At 37.9% G+C, this 17635-nt stretch overlaps 1 protein-coding gene across 2 annotated transcripts in view; it reads left to right on the top strand.

Annotated features, from left to right (window-relative positions):
* The window catches only part of SHANK2 (SH3 and multiple ankyrin repeat domains 2), a 348938-nt gene that overhangs the window by 121622 nt on the left and 209681 nt on the right, over positions 1-17635 (top strand). For both annotated transcript variants that reach the window (XM_082761588.1, XM_082761589.1), the window contains 2 exons: positions 4454-4763; positions 9435-9604. In XM_082761588.1, the coding sequence (XP_082617714.1) occupies positions 4454-4763; positions 9435-9604 (480 nt within the window). The remainder of the gene's footprint in view (positions 1-4453; positions 4764-9434; positions 9605-17635) is intronic.

Below are 17635 nucleotides of genomic sequence, written 5' to 3'. Positions count from 1 at the left end.
ATTCTGTGGCGTTTGCATGAAATTTAGAGGAACAACTCAGTCAAATTTTATTATTTTTGCTCTGTGCAGAAAGAAATTCTGTTTTATTTCAGTGTAATTGCTGCAATGAAGGGGAATGGAAAATTGTTGGTGTTGGTACCCCATCTGTTTCAGGCTGGAATATAGGCCAGCTCCAGTTACTCTGCATAGTGTCAGTTTTGTCTATGGTCTTACTGTCGTCCTTGCAGGAGGCTTGGTGAGTTCTGGTTTGATTCACACTTTTCCTCAAATTGGCTCTCTTGAGCATCGCACTAAGGGAGCAAAAAGCATCAAAAAGCAAAAGGGTGCCTTCGAGCACCACGAGTCAGCCAGGCAAGTTTACAAGCTGATGCACTTGTGAAGCCGCTCTCAGCTTTGCCAAGGCTTTCCTCTCACTGGCAGCACAGCCCATAGCGTGTGGTTGAGAAGCCCCTGTGTCCGCGCATCCTTCCCCCTGCCCCTCTCTCAACACAAATTTCAGCCCCCACCTCCTGCACCCGGCATGTGGGGTGCAGCAAGGCAGCACCAGAAAAAGCAGGGCTTCACCAGTGAGGCTGTAGCGGTGCCGTTCACATGACTAATGCTGAGAGAGATAGCAGGGTGGTTTTTTTCTTTTTTCCTTTTTTTTTTTTTTTTTTTTTTTTTTTCTGTGTGTGTGTGTGTGTGAGCGGCTCCAGTCTATGCACAGTTGGCTCCCAGCTGACAGACAGGATGTGGGGTGGGCTTTGTCACCAGCGCGCCGGGCGCTGTGTGCCCGGCTATGCTGGCAATTACACAGTGCCCAGAAACCTGCTGCTCATGTCAGGGTGCAGGCAGCCCGAACACATAGAAATTGGGTAGCTTTATTTTTTTTCTTTTTTTTTTTTCTTTTTTTTTTTTCCTCTTTCTTCCCAGCAAAGGTTATATAATGAGGGGATTGCTGCTAAAGTAAAAGGGAAAATGAAGTCTTTGTTAAATGCCTTCACAAAGAAAGAAGGTAAGCGATGCAAGCAGAACACTTTGATGTTTCAGACTGGTGTTTTCTTGTGTACATTTAATATGGTCGGCTTAGTGACTCTATAATTAATCAGTTCTGCAGTTTCGTTTTCAAAATTATTTTATGCTAGACAATCCATTTAGGCAACTGCTTATGAAGGCTGGATGTGACTTTATTCATTTAAGGTTTTCTCTGAAGTAGTTATAGAAATGTTTTGTTCCCTAAGAAAATCATTTGAAGACACGTAAGGAATTTCTTGAGTGAATATTTGTCAGTGGCTGCTGCTGAATTACCCCTTCAGATGTATGAAATACCAGTAATAGAAGAATGCTGAGAGCTGGAGAAAGAATTAAATGATGCTTTCAGGCATGCTTTTAGAGATGATAATTTTAAAGTTTAGGGGCATGAAATTAGTTCAGTCATTTTCATGTCATTTTATATCAACTGTTTTTCCCAAACAAGTTTTGCAACAGTTATTCTTACAGTTGTGAACATACTGAGATATTAGGAAGTGACGGTGTCCAACAGGGCTTAAAGTGTGGACATTTGCACTCCATCATTTTGTGTTGTAGTTATTTTTTATTGTGCAAATAATATAAATAATGACTATAAGAGGAGCTAAAAAAATACCCACCCACTTACAGTTTGCAGATTGCTGGGGAAAAGAAACAGTTGGGTGGAATATTAATCATTTTAGGCATGGAAATGCTTATTTTTAACTCTTTCTATAAAAGATTTGTTAGACACACGTCAATTGGTGTAATTAGTTGTCCCCTTTCCTGTTTATTTTCTGTAGTAAGGGCTGATTTAGCTTGTAATTCTGTCCTTAAGAACAGAGCATTAATAGCAAATCAGAAACTAACTCCCAAATGTAAAATCCCTTTCAGATGTGTAACAGAAAAAGAGCTAATTTAATGTGATACCTGGAGAGCGTGCATACATACAAAACACACACTATTTTCCATTAGGAGTGAATGCACTGTCCTGTGCTTTTTTCAAACCTGCCAGCATGAAGGTGCTCAGCAGCTCCCCACTGTCCTGTCCCCGTCCTGAGCACCCTGCTCTCCTGCTGCCACCACTGTGCATCCCACCAGCTGCAGAGCTTACAGCAAATGGTCAAAAACCATGGCAGTTTTTAGTTTCATAGAGCTGTAGCTTAAAGGCTTGGCAGCCTGCTTTGAATGTTAGCAGTTTTAAGTGGTGAAAAATTCAAGTCTAAGGGTCAGAGCCCATTTTTATTGAAGTCTAAGACAAACTTTGGTGACCTGAAGGGAACAAGGCTACTCTTTCAGATAGCAGCCCTGTATCTGTCGTGCATTCTCTGGTTTTGTGTGATTTCTCCTGTAAGAAAATTATGACAGTAGCTGTTCTGCTGTGTTGTTCCTGGGAAAGATTCTTGTCTTCAATGAAATCATTTCCAGAGCCATATTCTTATTGTTGGACATCCAGAAATGTACAAACAACACATCTATGTCATATACGTTGATCAGAGGATCTGTGTATGTTAATTTTAGAAATAAGTGCTGTGAGTTTTCTTTAAGTTAGTACTAACTGTGGCTTTCACCATGGCATTTGAAGCACAAAGGTACTTTCAGAGACATACTTTGCTGCTTTGTAACCCTACAAAAATATGAAAGACTCGGAATATCCAGAAAATTATACAGTTTCTGCCAGTCTCTAGCCCAAATATTGGGCTACTAAGCTTTATCCCCTTTAGCAGCTTTTCAAGACTACTTCCCTTATTTCAGCTTTGTTTCAAACATATTATGGAAATGAATTTAAAGCCCTTCCTCCCCGTGCACACTGTTCTCTTTTGTTTGGTGGTTCTGACGTTGTTGAGCTATTTACCAGAGAAAGTTTAGAAATATGAAGGATGCTATTTTAAAATTCTCAGAATCACAATTAATCATATAAGAATTCTGATGAAAATAATATAAACTACTCTTTTACTTGCAATTACACCTTTATTTTATGTTATAAATATGCTTTCAATTTTGCTTTAGAACCTTGAATTTTGCTGTGTCCTCCCAATTAAAAGCTATCTGTCAAGGCAGGACAGATTGATTCCTGTGTATATTCATATTTTTGTGAATTTATTTATTTGCAGAGGATGATAGACACATTCTAATTCTGTTATTTTGTGTGGTTTTGAAGGGCATTGAATGTGCAGACATTTGTGACACTTTACAAATGGCACTTGCTGGCACTTTAGACATATAGGTGATGCTCTGTGAGGCTTCTTTCCCAACTGAAATAAGATTTTTGAAAATTACAACAGCTCAGTAAAGACCTCAGAATAACGCCTGGCTCTCTTCTGTTAGTTATGCTACTGGGACTTTTCAGATGTAAATACTTGCACTTTGGATCAATCCTGCAACCCCATGAGTTCCACTGGAATTTATGAGAGTACTTGCATGAATGGGGACTGGACTAAGTGTAAGTTTTCAGGGTCAGATTGCTTACTGCCTTATAAAATAAGTAGGAAATGCTATCATTTCTAGTGTGAGTTGGATGCCTTTTTATTAGGAAATCCTCCTTTTAAGTCGCATTTGCAAGTAACTGACCCAGTACAGTGAGAAATGAAGATCTGGAAAATGTAGTGTCTGCTTGTCTGAATTCTTGTATGGCTGCAACACTCTGCTAATAACACCGATGAAAGGGTAGGCCCTCTGGTTTGTATTGGGTTTTTATTGCCCTTGCTTTTGTTTTCTGTTATGACTGTTTCATTAACTAGCATATTGCAGCCTTTGGATACAGTCGTGCTCTCCCTGGGACACAGCACGTGACAATGTGAGTGTATTACCCTGGGGTAATATGCTCCATATACAATAGTAATAGATGCAGTAGAAATGCCTAGATTAGAAAGAGAGGAATATCAAGGGATTATAGCAGTGTAATAGAGTTCTGCCAGGAGAAAAATCTATGTCCTCGATTTTTAACCTGGAAGATGGGGATAAGGTGACTGTTAACACTACACATTTCAGGTTAGGCCTGAGTTTGAGATGGAACAAAATTCTCCCAGCTTGGATTCTGATTGGAGAAGGAGGTTGGGAGATTGTGCACCAAAACTTCTACTGATCAGCCACTTTCATTGGCTTTCTGACTGAAAATGAGGGCATAGAGTAAATATGAGCAGTATGACACTCAAACTTGGTGATAATTAGGTGTTTCCCTTTACCTAGACCATAATTCAGACTGCTCTGCACGCTCACATTGCTAGCATTGCCCAACTATTTATTAAAACCAGTAAACAGTTTAATATTGGCCAGTTGTTTTCAGTTTTAATGGTGTTTTGAAGATAATGAATTTGATTAGATATTCAGGCAAGGTAGAGTTTCTGTCTCTGAAAAACAAAAACAAAAAACAATGCCATATGTTACTAAATCTTTTTATGGGGTTGTAAGCATGTATAAATGGTAAATTCATCTGTGATTATTCTGTATGTCTTTCTCTACACAGTGCCCTTTAGAGAGGCTCCTACCTACTCAAACAGAAGGCGGAGACCCCCAAGCACCTTAGCAGCACCCCGTATCTTACTTCGTTCCAACAGTGACAACAATCTGAACATCAACAACCTCCCTGAGTGGTCAGCCTCCTCTTCTGCCTCTTCCCACCGCAGCCTTTCACCTCATCTACTTCAACAGATGCAGAATAATCCTAATGGAACTGTAAAAACTGTGGGGAGTTACACTCCATCCTCCCGAAGCCGGTCACCATCCCTAAACAGGTTGGGAGAGGATGCCAAACGGCAGCAGCACAGGCACATCAGGTGAATTTAAAATATTTGCACAGCATGAGATCTTTTAATAGCTAAAATAACAATTATATTTAATAGCCACATAAAATATTTCTGAGATGCTTGGTCCCTGGAGAAAACTGTTGGTCATGCCTGAAACCTGGGTTGGATCTGCTTATGGGTGATGAATCAAGGACTGTTTCTCTTCTGCAGAAGAATTCTGAACCAAAGAGTTCAGAACCAGAACCAGAGGGAATAACTGAGGGGAATAAGTGGGGCTATACAGGAGAATGACTGAGAGCAAAGGGAGCTTCTTGAGATGTTGGTGATAGGTGTCAGGGGCTCTTTTCATGATTATCCTAGATGCAGGGTTTTTGCATTCCCTAGGACTTTGCTGCTTTCTTTCCTCTCAAATTATAAATGTGATTTAGCAGGCACTCTGCAAATATCCTGCAGCTATGTCCCACTGGAGGGCAAATCCTGACTAATTAGAGTGATGTATGTATTACAAGTAATATAATTAAGTAGATGATTGTGTCTATGTTTTGATCGCAAATGGGGGCTTCAGCTTTATGAAACCACTGTCCTGTGAACAGGTAATTACAGCTTCTCTTTAAGGAGGATGTGGGAAATGCATCTGTCAAGTGTGCAAGTGATGGAGCTGCACGAGGATGATAAGCCAGAAGGGTTAAAGCTCAGGGCTAGAAAAATGAAGGGAGGCAGAGCTGGAGAGAATCAGAGATTAAATGTTTTGATGAAACATGTTATATTCAATTGTCATTTAAAATATCAGGTTTGTCTGTCCTGTTTCCTAATACCCCAAATCATCCATTGGTCAGTGCACAAAAGGCAAGAGTGTTGTTAATCAATGCAACTGCTGGTTTCTCTTTGTAATTTGTAGGTATCTGGATCTTTGCTTGCATTATAATTCTCTTTGTCCAGAGAAGGGCTACGAAGCTGGTGAAGGGCCTGAAACACAAGTCCCATGAGGAGCAGCTGAGGGAACTGGGGGTGTTTAGTCTGGAGAAGAGGAGGCTCAGGGGAGACCTTGTTGCTCTCTACAACTACCTGAAAGGAAGGTGTGGGGAGCTGGGAGTTGGCCTCTTCTTGCAGATAACTAGTGATAGGACTAGAGGGAATGGCCTCAAGTTGTGCCAGGGGAGGTTCAGGTTGGAAATGGGGAGACATTTTTCCTCAGAAAGAGTAGTGAGGCATTGGAACGGGTTGTCCAGGGTGGTGGTGGTGGAGTCACCATCCCTGGGGATGTTTAAGGAAGGGTTGGACCTTAGAGTTGCTTAGGGACATAGTTTAGTGGGGGATATTGGTGGTAGGGTGTTGGTTGGACCAGATGTTCTTGGAGGTCTTTTCCAACCTTAATGATTCTATAATGTAGTTAAAGATACCTTGCATGTTCTTATTCTCTCTTTGGCTGTAGATGCCTAAATTGACAATAATCATTTGTGCTGGTAACAATACTGCTTGAGAGTGGAAATGTGGTGCTTTGTAAGAAACAAACAAAAAAAAACAACAAAAAAACATTGTCTGAAATGTAAGAATCCCTGGAAGAAAGAAGACCTGAGTACCTTAAGCCAATAGCTTCATTCAGTAGACCAAACGACTGTTACTGTGCTATATGTTACAATAATTTCAAAAACTCATTTGGTAATAATCTGGATGGCACCTAATAGAGAACCATATCAGCTTAATAACATGTTGTCCATAATGAAGTTTCACTTAGGTGAAGAGGTTTTTGCAAGATGGTTTTTGCAGAATGAGTGCCCTCACATTCTACTGAGCACTGCTGATGCCACCAAAGTGGGAGGATCTACCTTGTACTCGACGACAGCTTTAGCTAGAAGGGAATTAAAGCACCTTTACATCAATATCCTTGGGATAACAGGCTTCCTAATTCCTAGAGTATAAACAGTTATTTCAGGGAGGGATTAAAAAAAAATGATTAAAAAGAAAAAGTTTTTAATAAGTATTTGAGTAATGTTTATTTGCTCTGGCTTTATTTAGCCACTTTCCTTTTCCCTTTCTGGGAGCCCATAATTTTGAAAACTTGCATGAATGATAGTGGAAACAAATTTCCTACCTGAAATGTTGTGGTGATAAAATGGTGGTCTTTCTCTTGACGTGTCAGTATGACAGGTGCATAGACAGCTGTCCAGCTGAAGATCTCTCTGTGATAAGTTCCATCAAGACTTGTTTCAGAGATGTCCAGAGCACCCAAAAGCACTCAGAAGAGAACTGGAACTCTAAATGTAAAGTCAACCAAAACCATCTTACATACAATCTCTTCCTGCAGGCAGTGCTTTTTCTTGCTGCAGGCCTATTTTGCAACCCTGAATGGCACCTTACATGACACTTTCCTCACAGATTTTATTTAACTGTAAGACTACCTACTTACTATCAGCTAAATGTGGGAATTGTTGCTGTCTCTGCTTATTATTTGAAAATAATACAATCACCATGAACCTGTTGCTCCCCTTAGCTGACAAAGACCTTTTTGACATCACTACAGATTGGATTTTGAAGCAGCAGCAGCAGAAGGGGCAGGGTAACAGAGGAGGTCAGAGTGCAGCTGGGGGTTAGCATCACCAGAGGGTTAATGAGGTTTCAGAAGGCTGTTTGACTGGTGGAAAGGAAAGAGAAGGAGAGTGGTGCTGCAGGGGTCCTTGTGATCATTGCAGCCTGTCACTCAGGTGTTTATCTTCTCACCAGGCTGCTGCTTTCCACACCAAACTGGTGTTGTGAGGGGCTGAGAGAGGCTTGGGAACCAGCATCATGATTAGTGAAAGGAAGTGCCTGCACAGACTCAGTCAGGGCTGAGCTGTCTGGGGTGGCCACCTTCTGGGTGAGAGGGAAGCACATCTGCGCATCTTCTGAAATCTGCACATCATCCTTCAGCTCCTTCATGGCATGGGATGTGCTGGGCTGGGAGCCCAAGTCTGGGGTGCAGAGGGAAAGAGAAGATCTTTTTAAAGAAGTCATCACTCCTATGTTGTAGCCATGACATCCTTTAGTAAGCCTGTCCTGTGAGAGAAGATGCCTTCAGCGCAAAGCTTAAATGTGCCATTCCCCCCTCCTCTTTCAGTAAGAGAAAATGAACAGTCTGTGATAGGAGGTAAATACAATGCTGCTACCTGGTTGCTACCACATCAAGCAGAAAATGCAGCTTGATACTGGTGGAAGTCAGATGTTTAGCAGTACTTTATTGATCTGGATTGTTTGCAGTTATGACTGTTTCTTCACCTAGAATGAAAAAGGAATGTAACAAAAGAACAGAAAACTAAATGTCTTTTGCTGTCTTGCTTTATGCAACTGTGAGAGCCAGCTGAGGTTTCTGATGTAAATTCCTTGGCAGACTTGCAACCAGAGTTCACTTTTAAACATTTAAGGACTGCTTATCTTTACTAGCAGCTGTTCACAGTAGTAGAAAATCATGACAAGGTGAAAGGAAGACACTATTTCAAGCAGTGAAGAAGTTACTGCAGTAAAATGGAAGTGTTCCTGATAAGAAAGTTCCACTATGATTTTTAGTTTTGAGGTTTTTGTGTATGATTGTGTTTGTTTTGTTTTGTTTTGTTCTTACTAGACAACTTCTTTACCTATATTGAGAATCTCACTGACTCCTGTTTTGGTAGGTGATTGGTTACAAAATAATGAAGGGTTGAAAACAGTAAACACCAGCCTTCATAATTCATTTGGTTTATAGCAATTTGAGTTCAATTCTTTCTTCTTAAAATAACACGGAGTGTTGCAATGCTTGACCACCAATTACTTGTCTTCTTTTGGTACTCTTTTTCTTCAACATCTTTATGAATATTTTTTCTCACAATTAACTTCTATTTCTAGACTTTGTGTAAGACCTCAAGTTTTTGCATTTTTCTTGTAAGTTAAATAGCAGGGTATTGGATATATCCTATAAGTTTTTCACCTTCTAATATTTATAATATTTCCACCCTCTTTCTCATGCTTTATTTTTGACAATTCACTCATTTTTCTGGGGTTCTAATAATGATCTCATATATTTCTATGAGCTCTCATTGTGAGAGCTATTGATTACCACAAATAAGTAATGATCTTTTGGAGAATACTTTAGCCATAAGAACCTTGCTTTGTGCACATTCAAATCTAACATTTAGCTGCAGGCCTTGGAATGATGAAGTAATTTGATTATTTGGTCCATAGTAGAGTATGAAGTAACTTAAGTATTCAGTCTGTTCAGTCAATAATTCAGTTGTCTCAATTGTTCAGTTAACATTGCAATGTTACAGAGATACCCATTCCCAACAAAAATTGTAAATATTGATGCTTAAAAGTGTTTCTGATAAATTGTGGTTCTTGTAATGTATGGTTTGCAGATAAATTTTAAAATTCATCTGGGTCTGGAATGTGCAAGTTCAATTTGTAGAAAAACTAAAAACTTCAGTGTTGTTTGTTTTCTTTTATAGGCCATCATTTATAGGCCATCATGTTCAGATGCATATTTATCATGTTTTAGACAGAAAGATTTCAACAATTGAAAGAGTGTGTTTAGGATGAAAAACATGTATTTTTTTTCTGTAGGTTTAGATGTCTTACTGGAAGATGATTATGCTATTCACTGCTTAATATAATCCTAACAATGTGATGGTAGATAATTAACTTTGATCATTTTAAATAACCTTTTATATATATATATGTAATTTCAATTTCCAGTGCCGTTTACGGTCCTAGTGCCAACAAGGATCCTCTGTCTGCCTTGGATTATCAGGGTCCAAAGCGCAAGCTTTATAGTGCTGTACCTGGAAGACTTTTTATTGTCGTAAAGCCATATCAACCTCAAGGAGAAGGGGAAATTCATCTGCACAAAGGAGATAGAGTAAAAGGTAAGTAAGTAAGTATTTTCGAATAAGTACTCTCTTCTGATAGATGTAAATTTTAACATTCTTTTCTATTTTAGGAAAAAAGTCTATCTTGTGTTCAACAGAAATACTTTTATGCATTTGTTTCTTTAGAGGGTATTTTGCTCCTAGTTCTCTTTTGTAACCAATGCATTTTTGGCTACCATTTCAACTGAGATTTCAAACTATTAGTAAAATTCAAAAATCTATGCAGAAATAGCAGCATTTTACACAGAAAGTGTAATTGGCTTCTGTAGTCATTATAAAAAGATAACATATCAGAGCTTCAAAACTTTGTAAACTTATCTGGTATCCAAGCAGCTCAGGAAGGAAACAGTGATAGGGTCAAGTCTGTCTCAAGCCTTTTCCACAAGGAACAATTTATTGGTTATATAGAAAGAGTCTCCTCCCAAGACTTATGATAAGCAGGCAGATAGAGTCTAGTTGTAAATATTCTAGGGAGAAAGTATAGTGGTGCATATACAGTTTCTTGCTACTGGTGCACTTTCCAAACAAGAAGTTAAAATCAAGGTCAAAGTTTGTGTTATTACTTTGCAGGCAATAAGTAATTCCAGGTTTACACTGAGAGAGTGGAAATGTGGCTTACAGGATTCAGCTTCCTAAGGGTGTGTTGTTAACACAGTTTCATCTGTGGTATTGCACATCCAGCTGAAACTTGAATTAAAGGACTTTCTGCCCAACCTATACAAACATAATTACTGTTATAGAAGGCAAATAAAAGGGAATAAATTCATTATGCTTAAATAAAAATGTTAAACAGATGAATTTTTTCCTGCAACTGAAACTAATCTTTCAAAGGAAAATATTTCTTCTTTCTGATCCTATGAGTAGTAGTTAGAAATAATCAGGGAGCCATTAGAAAGTATTTTTTCTGTTTTGTATTTTTGGAAATGGTTGATTCTTGAAGCATTTGAGGGTTAAATAATTTTTGTTAACTGAGGTCTACAGAAGGCATAGAACAAATCTCGAGTGCTGCACTTTAAAGATAAAGCATATGCAAGATGTATTTTAAATGCAAAGATGAAGGAGAAGGGTTAAATTTAGGAGAGGTGGTGATTGCTATAGGGCTGAAAAGATAACATTTCTGGGAGATTGTGCTCTGATCTGGTAGGAAGCAGTGATTATGAGCAAAAGAAAACAGCGCCCAAGGAAAAAAAAGTTTGGAAGAGCTGATATGAACATTTGATAAAACATTATAGAAGTTATCAAGTAATGGGAGTTATCTAGGCTAGAGTAAACTTAAGAAAGTCAATCAAAGCTTTGAAGTTATAGAATTTCTTGGGAATGCCAAATATCAAATGAAGTTCAATTCACAAGAAAACAGAACTGGCTTCAAACTCAAACAAAATTGAGAATGCTTGGTATGGTTTGGGAACCAAATTTGTAAGTATTCAGTATGTGAGAATAAATGCAAGAGAAATAATGCATAATATCACTTCACAAAAGCCTTCAAGTTTCAAAAGAATAGGTACAACCCAGAGAAATGTAAAGTTACATTATGAGTAACTGTCATGCAAAACATAAAGCAAATTGAACACAAATGTGATCTTTCAAACTTTTACATAAGAATACTGAAAATGTGAAGGCCTGGCGTCTTGTATAGAGTTTGTTCACACTGAAAGGGTAGAGAAACAAAACAGTAGAGAAAGGTGCATGTTGGTGAATTACAAGAAAATGAAAAATTGTTGCATATAGCAGAAAGAAAATGATAACAAAAAAGTGAAACTTAAGCATGCACCAGAACTTTTGCTTATGCATAATCTCAGAAAATTTAGTACCATGAGGAAGAATTGCTAGTTCCTACTAAAGGTTAAATTTGTGGAGTTATGAGTGGTACAAAATACCTTTCAGTATCAGGCATGTTAGTAGGGTTCTACTAGATGCCAACAAATAAAGAATGAATATAGTTGGCTCTTTGGGGGCCATTGCATCCCTATGCAATTGTGTTCAACTGAGTTCCTGCTTTTAAAGATGTGGTAATATTTTTCTTTATGAAGAGGATGTAAGATCAACATAGACCATAGATTCTTGTAACCAGAATAAAACAACAGAGACTCCAGGCAGTTCTTGAGGATGGCAAGACAGAAAATGTGTTCCCCGACAAAAGTGGAAAAAGTATAACACATTGCTTAGGATGCCGAAGTTTGTAAAGACATTCGTTACTGGGCTGCTTGTTTACATTAGAATTTATTACATATATAAAAATATCCAGTGAACAAGGGATTTAAATTTCAATGAAGAGTTTAATATTTAAATAAATTAATTCAGGAGCCCTTTGTTCTAAGTTACTGTGACAGTAGCTGGAAAACAATGCAGGAAGAAATTTGTTCATTTTTCAGATCTTCTTACGATAGGATGATCAAAACTTGAAACCAGTGATTTTGTGGGGGGATGCTAACTAAAGAATGCCAAAATGGTGAACTAGAAAGTGGGGAAAATCTATGTTTACTGAAAGTGACTATAAATTATTTATTACTGTTACAAAAAGCAGGACATATCCATCTAACATCTAATCATCCCTACAGGGATGTTTCAGCTTCAAATACATGATTTGCACATTGAACTAAAAGCTTGCAGAGATCTAGCATTTGTAGACACACTTGTTTTAGAACGTTTTATAGAACTTTGATACAGTGAAGTCTAGTGAGACTTTTTATACATGTCAGTGCTTTTAGGAAAAGCTTGGAAATAGAAGAAAAAAATAGTGCTACTAAGGATAAGGTCTTTCTGAGTGTAATTTGAGGCTGTTTGCACAGAAAGGCTGGAACACCACATCATAGTCTCCCATTGCTAATCAAAGGAACAAGTTTCAGAAGCAGATAAAACCCTATTTTGTGTTACCAGTTCCTCAGGTGTCACAAAAAATATGTCAGAATGCACACAACAAGGTCATGTAGAGAATGAAGAGTCCAGCTAAAAAGATGGTGATTCTTTAAAAAGGTCTCAGTTGGACAACAGTATGGAGGAAGAATTCAAACTTACCATATTTGGCAAAAATCCAGGTTCAAAAAGCACAGGTGTTGGAGCTCTTAAAAAACTCAGTATTTCTTGTGTGCTGGCTATCAGATCCTCCTTTATGACCAGAAGATCCACTCAGTATCCATTATATTTTCTGTCATTTAGAGACTTGCTTAGCAAGACCATAGTTCAATCAGCACTGAGGTTTTGTACAGGCCACAAAATATCCTATTAATAAAAGACCATTTTGTTTATTTTGGGGTACACATAGCTGTTTGAGGTTTAGTGACTTGCTGATTGCTGTGTTTGGGAACACAGCAAAAAAGTGAGTTAGCCTCACTTTTAAAAAGTAATAAACCTTTGTCTTAGCCTTCATATACCAACTTGAGAGCTGCACTGTTCTTTTTAAAACCTCGATGCTACTTCAAGTGCTTCTTGGGTTGTGTGGGAGGGATACAGACTTGTATCAGAATTCCCTAAAAGATTCTGGCCCCTGTTCAGCCTGACTATGGAGAGATTCTCATTGCTGAGTGTCCCATGAAAATGATTGCAGTAAGGATGTAGTAAGGCATTTACCACAGGGACAACAATCCAGAACAACATATAGGAAGAGATAAATTAGGAAATGCTTTTATGGATTTTCTTTTTTAACTTGCTAAAATAAGGTGGGACACAGAGGGGGGTGATTTCATAAACTCTTTATGAAAATCACTTTTATCAGGTGAATACAAGGTAGACTTTTTTTTTTCTTTCTAAAAGCTCTGAAAAGTGCATGAGTGCCGATAGATCACAGTATATGATATAAAAAAATGCTCAGAAAAAGTTATGAATGGGCAAGGTCCAAAGAAAATGTAAACTAAACAAAATGGTCTTGTATTAATAGGATATTACATAGCCTGTACAAAAATATCTGCTTTATTTTTAGTTGTTAGTCATACACACTGACATCATTTGTGTGTCTGCCACTCATGAGAGAAGGACCATGGTTGTTGTAAAAATAAACCTGATATCTCTATTTGTACAGGTTTTATTATGAAAACATAAATGAGAAAGAGCTAGCTTCATTCCCCATTGAAACATTTTTAACATATTTTGTTTCTTTTTAATTTCATACCTAAAAGTCCACAGCAATAAACCTGGCTTAATCCAAACACACATACATACATATATATAAAGTACCTGCAAAATTTATTTTAATCATCTTTTGTATTGCTAGATATAATTCTTAAACTGTAAGTCAAATGGCATTTTTGAAACAAAACCCAGAGATATGAAGAGAAGGTAATGTTTGTAAGGGCTTTGTGAGTGAAGAATGATTAGTTTTCTGTATCATGAAGACAAAGTGATAAGGAAGAATCTGTGCATCCCTGAGAAGGTTACCTGTGGTTTAAATCTGTACCTTTTCATTAAGTTAACAGATGCTACTTCTGTTCATAACTCAACAAGGAGCAGACAATCTTCAGTCTCTTAGAAACAAAACAAAACAAAAGTTCTTAGAAAAAACACAAACTGTTTTATTACAGCACATCTGAAATGGACACAAATGATCCATTAATGACCTGGAAAGAAGAAATAAAATGCTAAAAAGAATAATAAGATACTTTGAGAATTTCAGACTCCTTACCCTGCTCACAGTTTTGTTCTTTATGTTTTTCTATTATTATATGCTTTTATTACAGTTTTTTCATTTGCCACATGATGTCTAGTTATTCCTTCTAATTTTCATGTTCCCAAACTGTGGTCTACTGTGTCGTACAACTGTAGGACACTGGTCTTTTATTTTTACTCTCATCTCTTATTTTTGTTGCCCAATATCACCATCTCTTCTGTTTCACCTAGAAGGCAAATGCAGGGGCCAGTTCTGGAAAATGTTTGGTTTCTTTAATCGTTACTGTGATTAAAGAAATTTTCTAGTGTTCACTATCTAGTGAAAAATGGGGAGCTATTTCAGTGTCTCAAATATGCTCCAATGTAGACTTTTTTTGGGAATCTTGTCAGATGCCACCTGTGCAGGCACAGTTTACCACATCCAAGGTCTGCTCTCCTTCTTCTCTTGTGTAAGAGAAACAGAAGTAATTCAGTAGCGGTGATTCAAGCATCTGTTGTATCAGAAAGTCAGCAGTTCTCCACATTGGAAATACTGACCCTTGCTACACTGCTTTTATTTCAGCATGCTCTCAGCCAGTAGGGCAATCCAAATATATCACTAAGATTTTCATTTCTTGTGAAATCTACTTGTAAGTCATTTTGAAAAAGAAAGATTATTAAACCCCTGCTGTGCTTGGAAATATTGCCAACAGACAGTGTTTGTGGGCAGAAGAAAAGTTGGTCTCCAGAGCTTTTGCACTTGTTAGATTAGTAAATAAAGTACTGGAAAGGGAAAAGCTACAGAAATGCTGTTTTGTTTCTTCAAGAGCATTTTGTACCTTGTGTGAATAAGCATGGCAGCAGAATTTAACCTAAGAGGTTTGCATAAGTATTGTTTTGCTATAAAATATGAAGGATGAAATTAATGTGAACTGAAATATTAACCTTACTCAGATTTATTGGTCTATTTACCTTCCTTACTGCCTCCTGACTTGATCAGTTTGACTGAAACTTCTAACAACTCGTTATGACTCATTTCAGATAATAACCTAATTCATTTCTTCCAGTTGCTTGTACCTGAAGAACAGGAGAGAGAGTTGTGCTTGTGACCAGCACATCAGAGTGCTGGGACAAACACAAAGCCTTGCTGCTGCTCCAGCAGGAGTGTTTGCTTTGCTATGGAGGCTCAAGGAAGGTAGTTAGGCTATAAGACCATCTAAAAATCCCCATCATTTTAGGTCATGCCTACTTAAATACAACCTACCTTCAGTAATCAGAAGCTGGCCCAAAATATTCAATAGACATGGAGTACCAGCATGAGGAGCTATGAACTGGATATGTGCACACTAATATCGTCTGACACAGCACTACGGACTCCAGATCTGAGTTGGTTTGGGATCTCTTCTCAGATTAATTCTCTCTGCTGTGTTCCCCCAGCCTTTAGTTTGGGCATTACTGTGGAGAAGAGCAAACTTGACTCTGCCAGCACCTTCCTCAGCAGAGATGGTGATGAAAGTTACAAACTCATAGATTTTTCCAATGCCTGATTTGAATTTCTCTTCAATATTCAAAGCAGCGTGAAAGAATTGTTTCTCACATTTTTTTTCATCCCTTCCCTTTCTCCGAAATATTGAAGAAACACCCGAACAACAGGAAAAAGATTAACTTCATAGAAAGTTTTTAACAATTGTATAAGAGGAAGAAAAAGATACAGGGCTAAATCTTGACTTGAACAGCACAGCTCATTCAGTTCCATTTCAGTTGAGCTCTCTTTCCTCAGATTTAGAGGATTAAGGGCAGATTATTGTATTTGTAGACTTTGATGTAGTGAATGGTTGTTCTGTTAACAATCCATCATTGTTAACTACTCCTCAACCCAGGGCCTGTTCCTGAACATCACTTCTTTTCTTTCTTAAGAAAATAGAGGTGATAAAGGAAAAAAAAGCTGCTTTGAGTCAGGATCCAGCCTGACATCAATTGTAGTCATGGTGACTGTGGCTGTGACTGATACCCAAAACCTTAAGTTAAGGCTCCTCTACCTCACTGTCCACTTGTGGTGTGTGTGGCCACAGAGACTGATAGACAAGATGTGCAGTAAGATCAACCAGGAAACGTACAGTAAGATCAGGGTCTTGTAGTTTGATCATTACTAGAAATCAGACAATTTAATACTGAATTACAGGTAGGTAAGGTAGTTTTTCAGATAAACCAGCAGGGTCATTTGGATTATAGAAATTTGACTAGATTAATCAAAGTCACAGCTGATCACACATTGGTTTTGGAGGCAAAACTGGAAGTTAAATGTAAGTTTTGAAAGTGAGGAATATTTCCTGTCCATGTTATTTCCCTAATTTCAGTTTTCTGTGAGTTTCTACAGCCAGAGGTAGGGAAGAACTGCTGAATTCACTTCTCCGCTAAAAGAAATGTCTGTGGAACCACAGTTGAAATTGACTGTTCAGGTCAATCATGCAAAATCATTAACTGCGGATACACAAGGCTTTCCTTCCAGATTGTACGTGGACTGCACAGGAACATTTTCTACATGGCAGCTGGGGCACAGTCACTTGTTTGCATGCTGGAGGCCTTAACATGGTTGTCATCAGGACTATAGACAAGTACTTCCTTTCCAGTCGTGTTACACTGATCTCAAGTTATGTCAGTCTCTCTTGATTATGTATTTTAAAGCCAAAAACGATCTGCCCATAAGGCAGAACAGACAGATCCTGTTCATCGTTAATCACAGGGAGGGGATGAGGGATACATGTCAGGAACAAATAGGGAAAGGTAAAGAAATGGAGAAAAATTTGAACTAAAACCACATTTTCAGAAAAAGCTCTATCCTTAAGAGAAAGCAAGATTAAGTTGTAACTTGTGCTGACCTTCATTTATTTGGCTTGTAAAATGTGAGTCAAGGTACACTTCAGATGCAGAGAACTGCCACTCTGCAAGATACTTGTCTATTAGTTTACTTTTCTATTTACTTGGTCATATCCAGACATTGGTTAAACATTGACCTTTTTGATATTGAGGCGTATTTGAAGGAAAGAAGTTGCCGTTATAACACAAGATTAAGAAAATACATTTCCAGTTGTGACCTTTTTAAGGAATGTTTTAAGCAAAACTTTTATTTAGTGAAATAGTATTCTTGGATCTTGTCATTGTATTCTTGTCATTTGGAAGCTGTCCTTACTAAGGGCAGATAATTCTGAAAATTTACATCAAAAAGTTATTTCTAAAAGAGAAAAGACTAAATTAGAATATTATATATTTCTGAAAAAAGTTGGGTCTCTGCCACTGGAAAAAAAAACAACAGTTTCATTAAAACAAAACAAAAACAATAACAACCAACAAATCCAGAAGATAGATTGTTATATCAAGAAACACAACCATAGCTCAGGTTTGCACTGAGCCTTCCTATCTACAATTCAGATGACAGACCTTTATATTTCA

This window comes from Aythya marila (genome assembly GCF_965140915.1).
Source record: "Aythya marila genome assembly, chromosome: 5".
NCBI classification, from domain to species: Eukaryota; Metazoa; Chordata; class Aves; order Anseriformes; family Anatidae; genus Aythya; species Aythya marila.
This window is presented reverse-complemented; position numbering and strand designations above follow the sequence as displayed.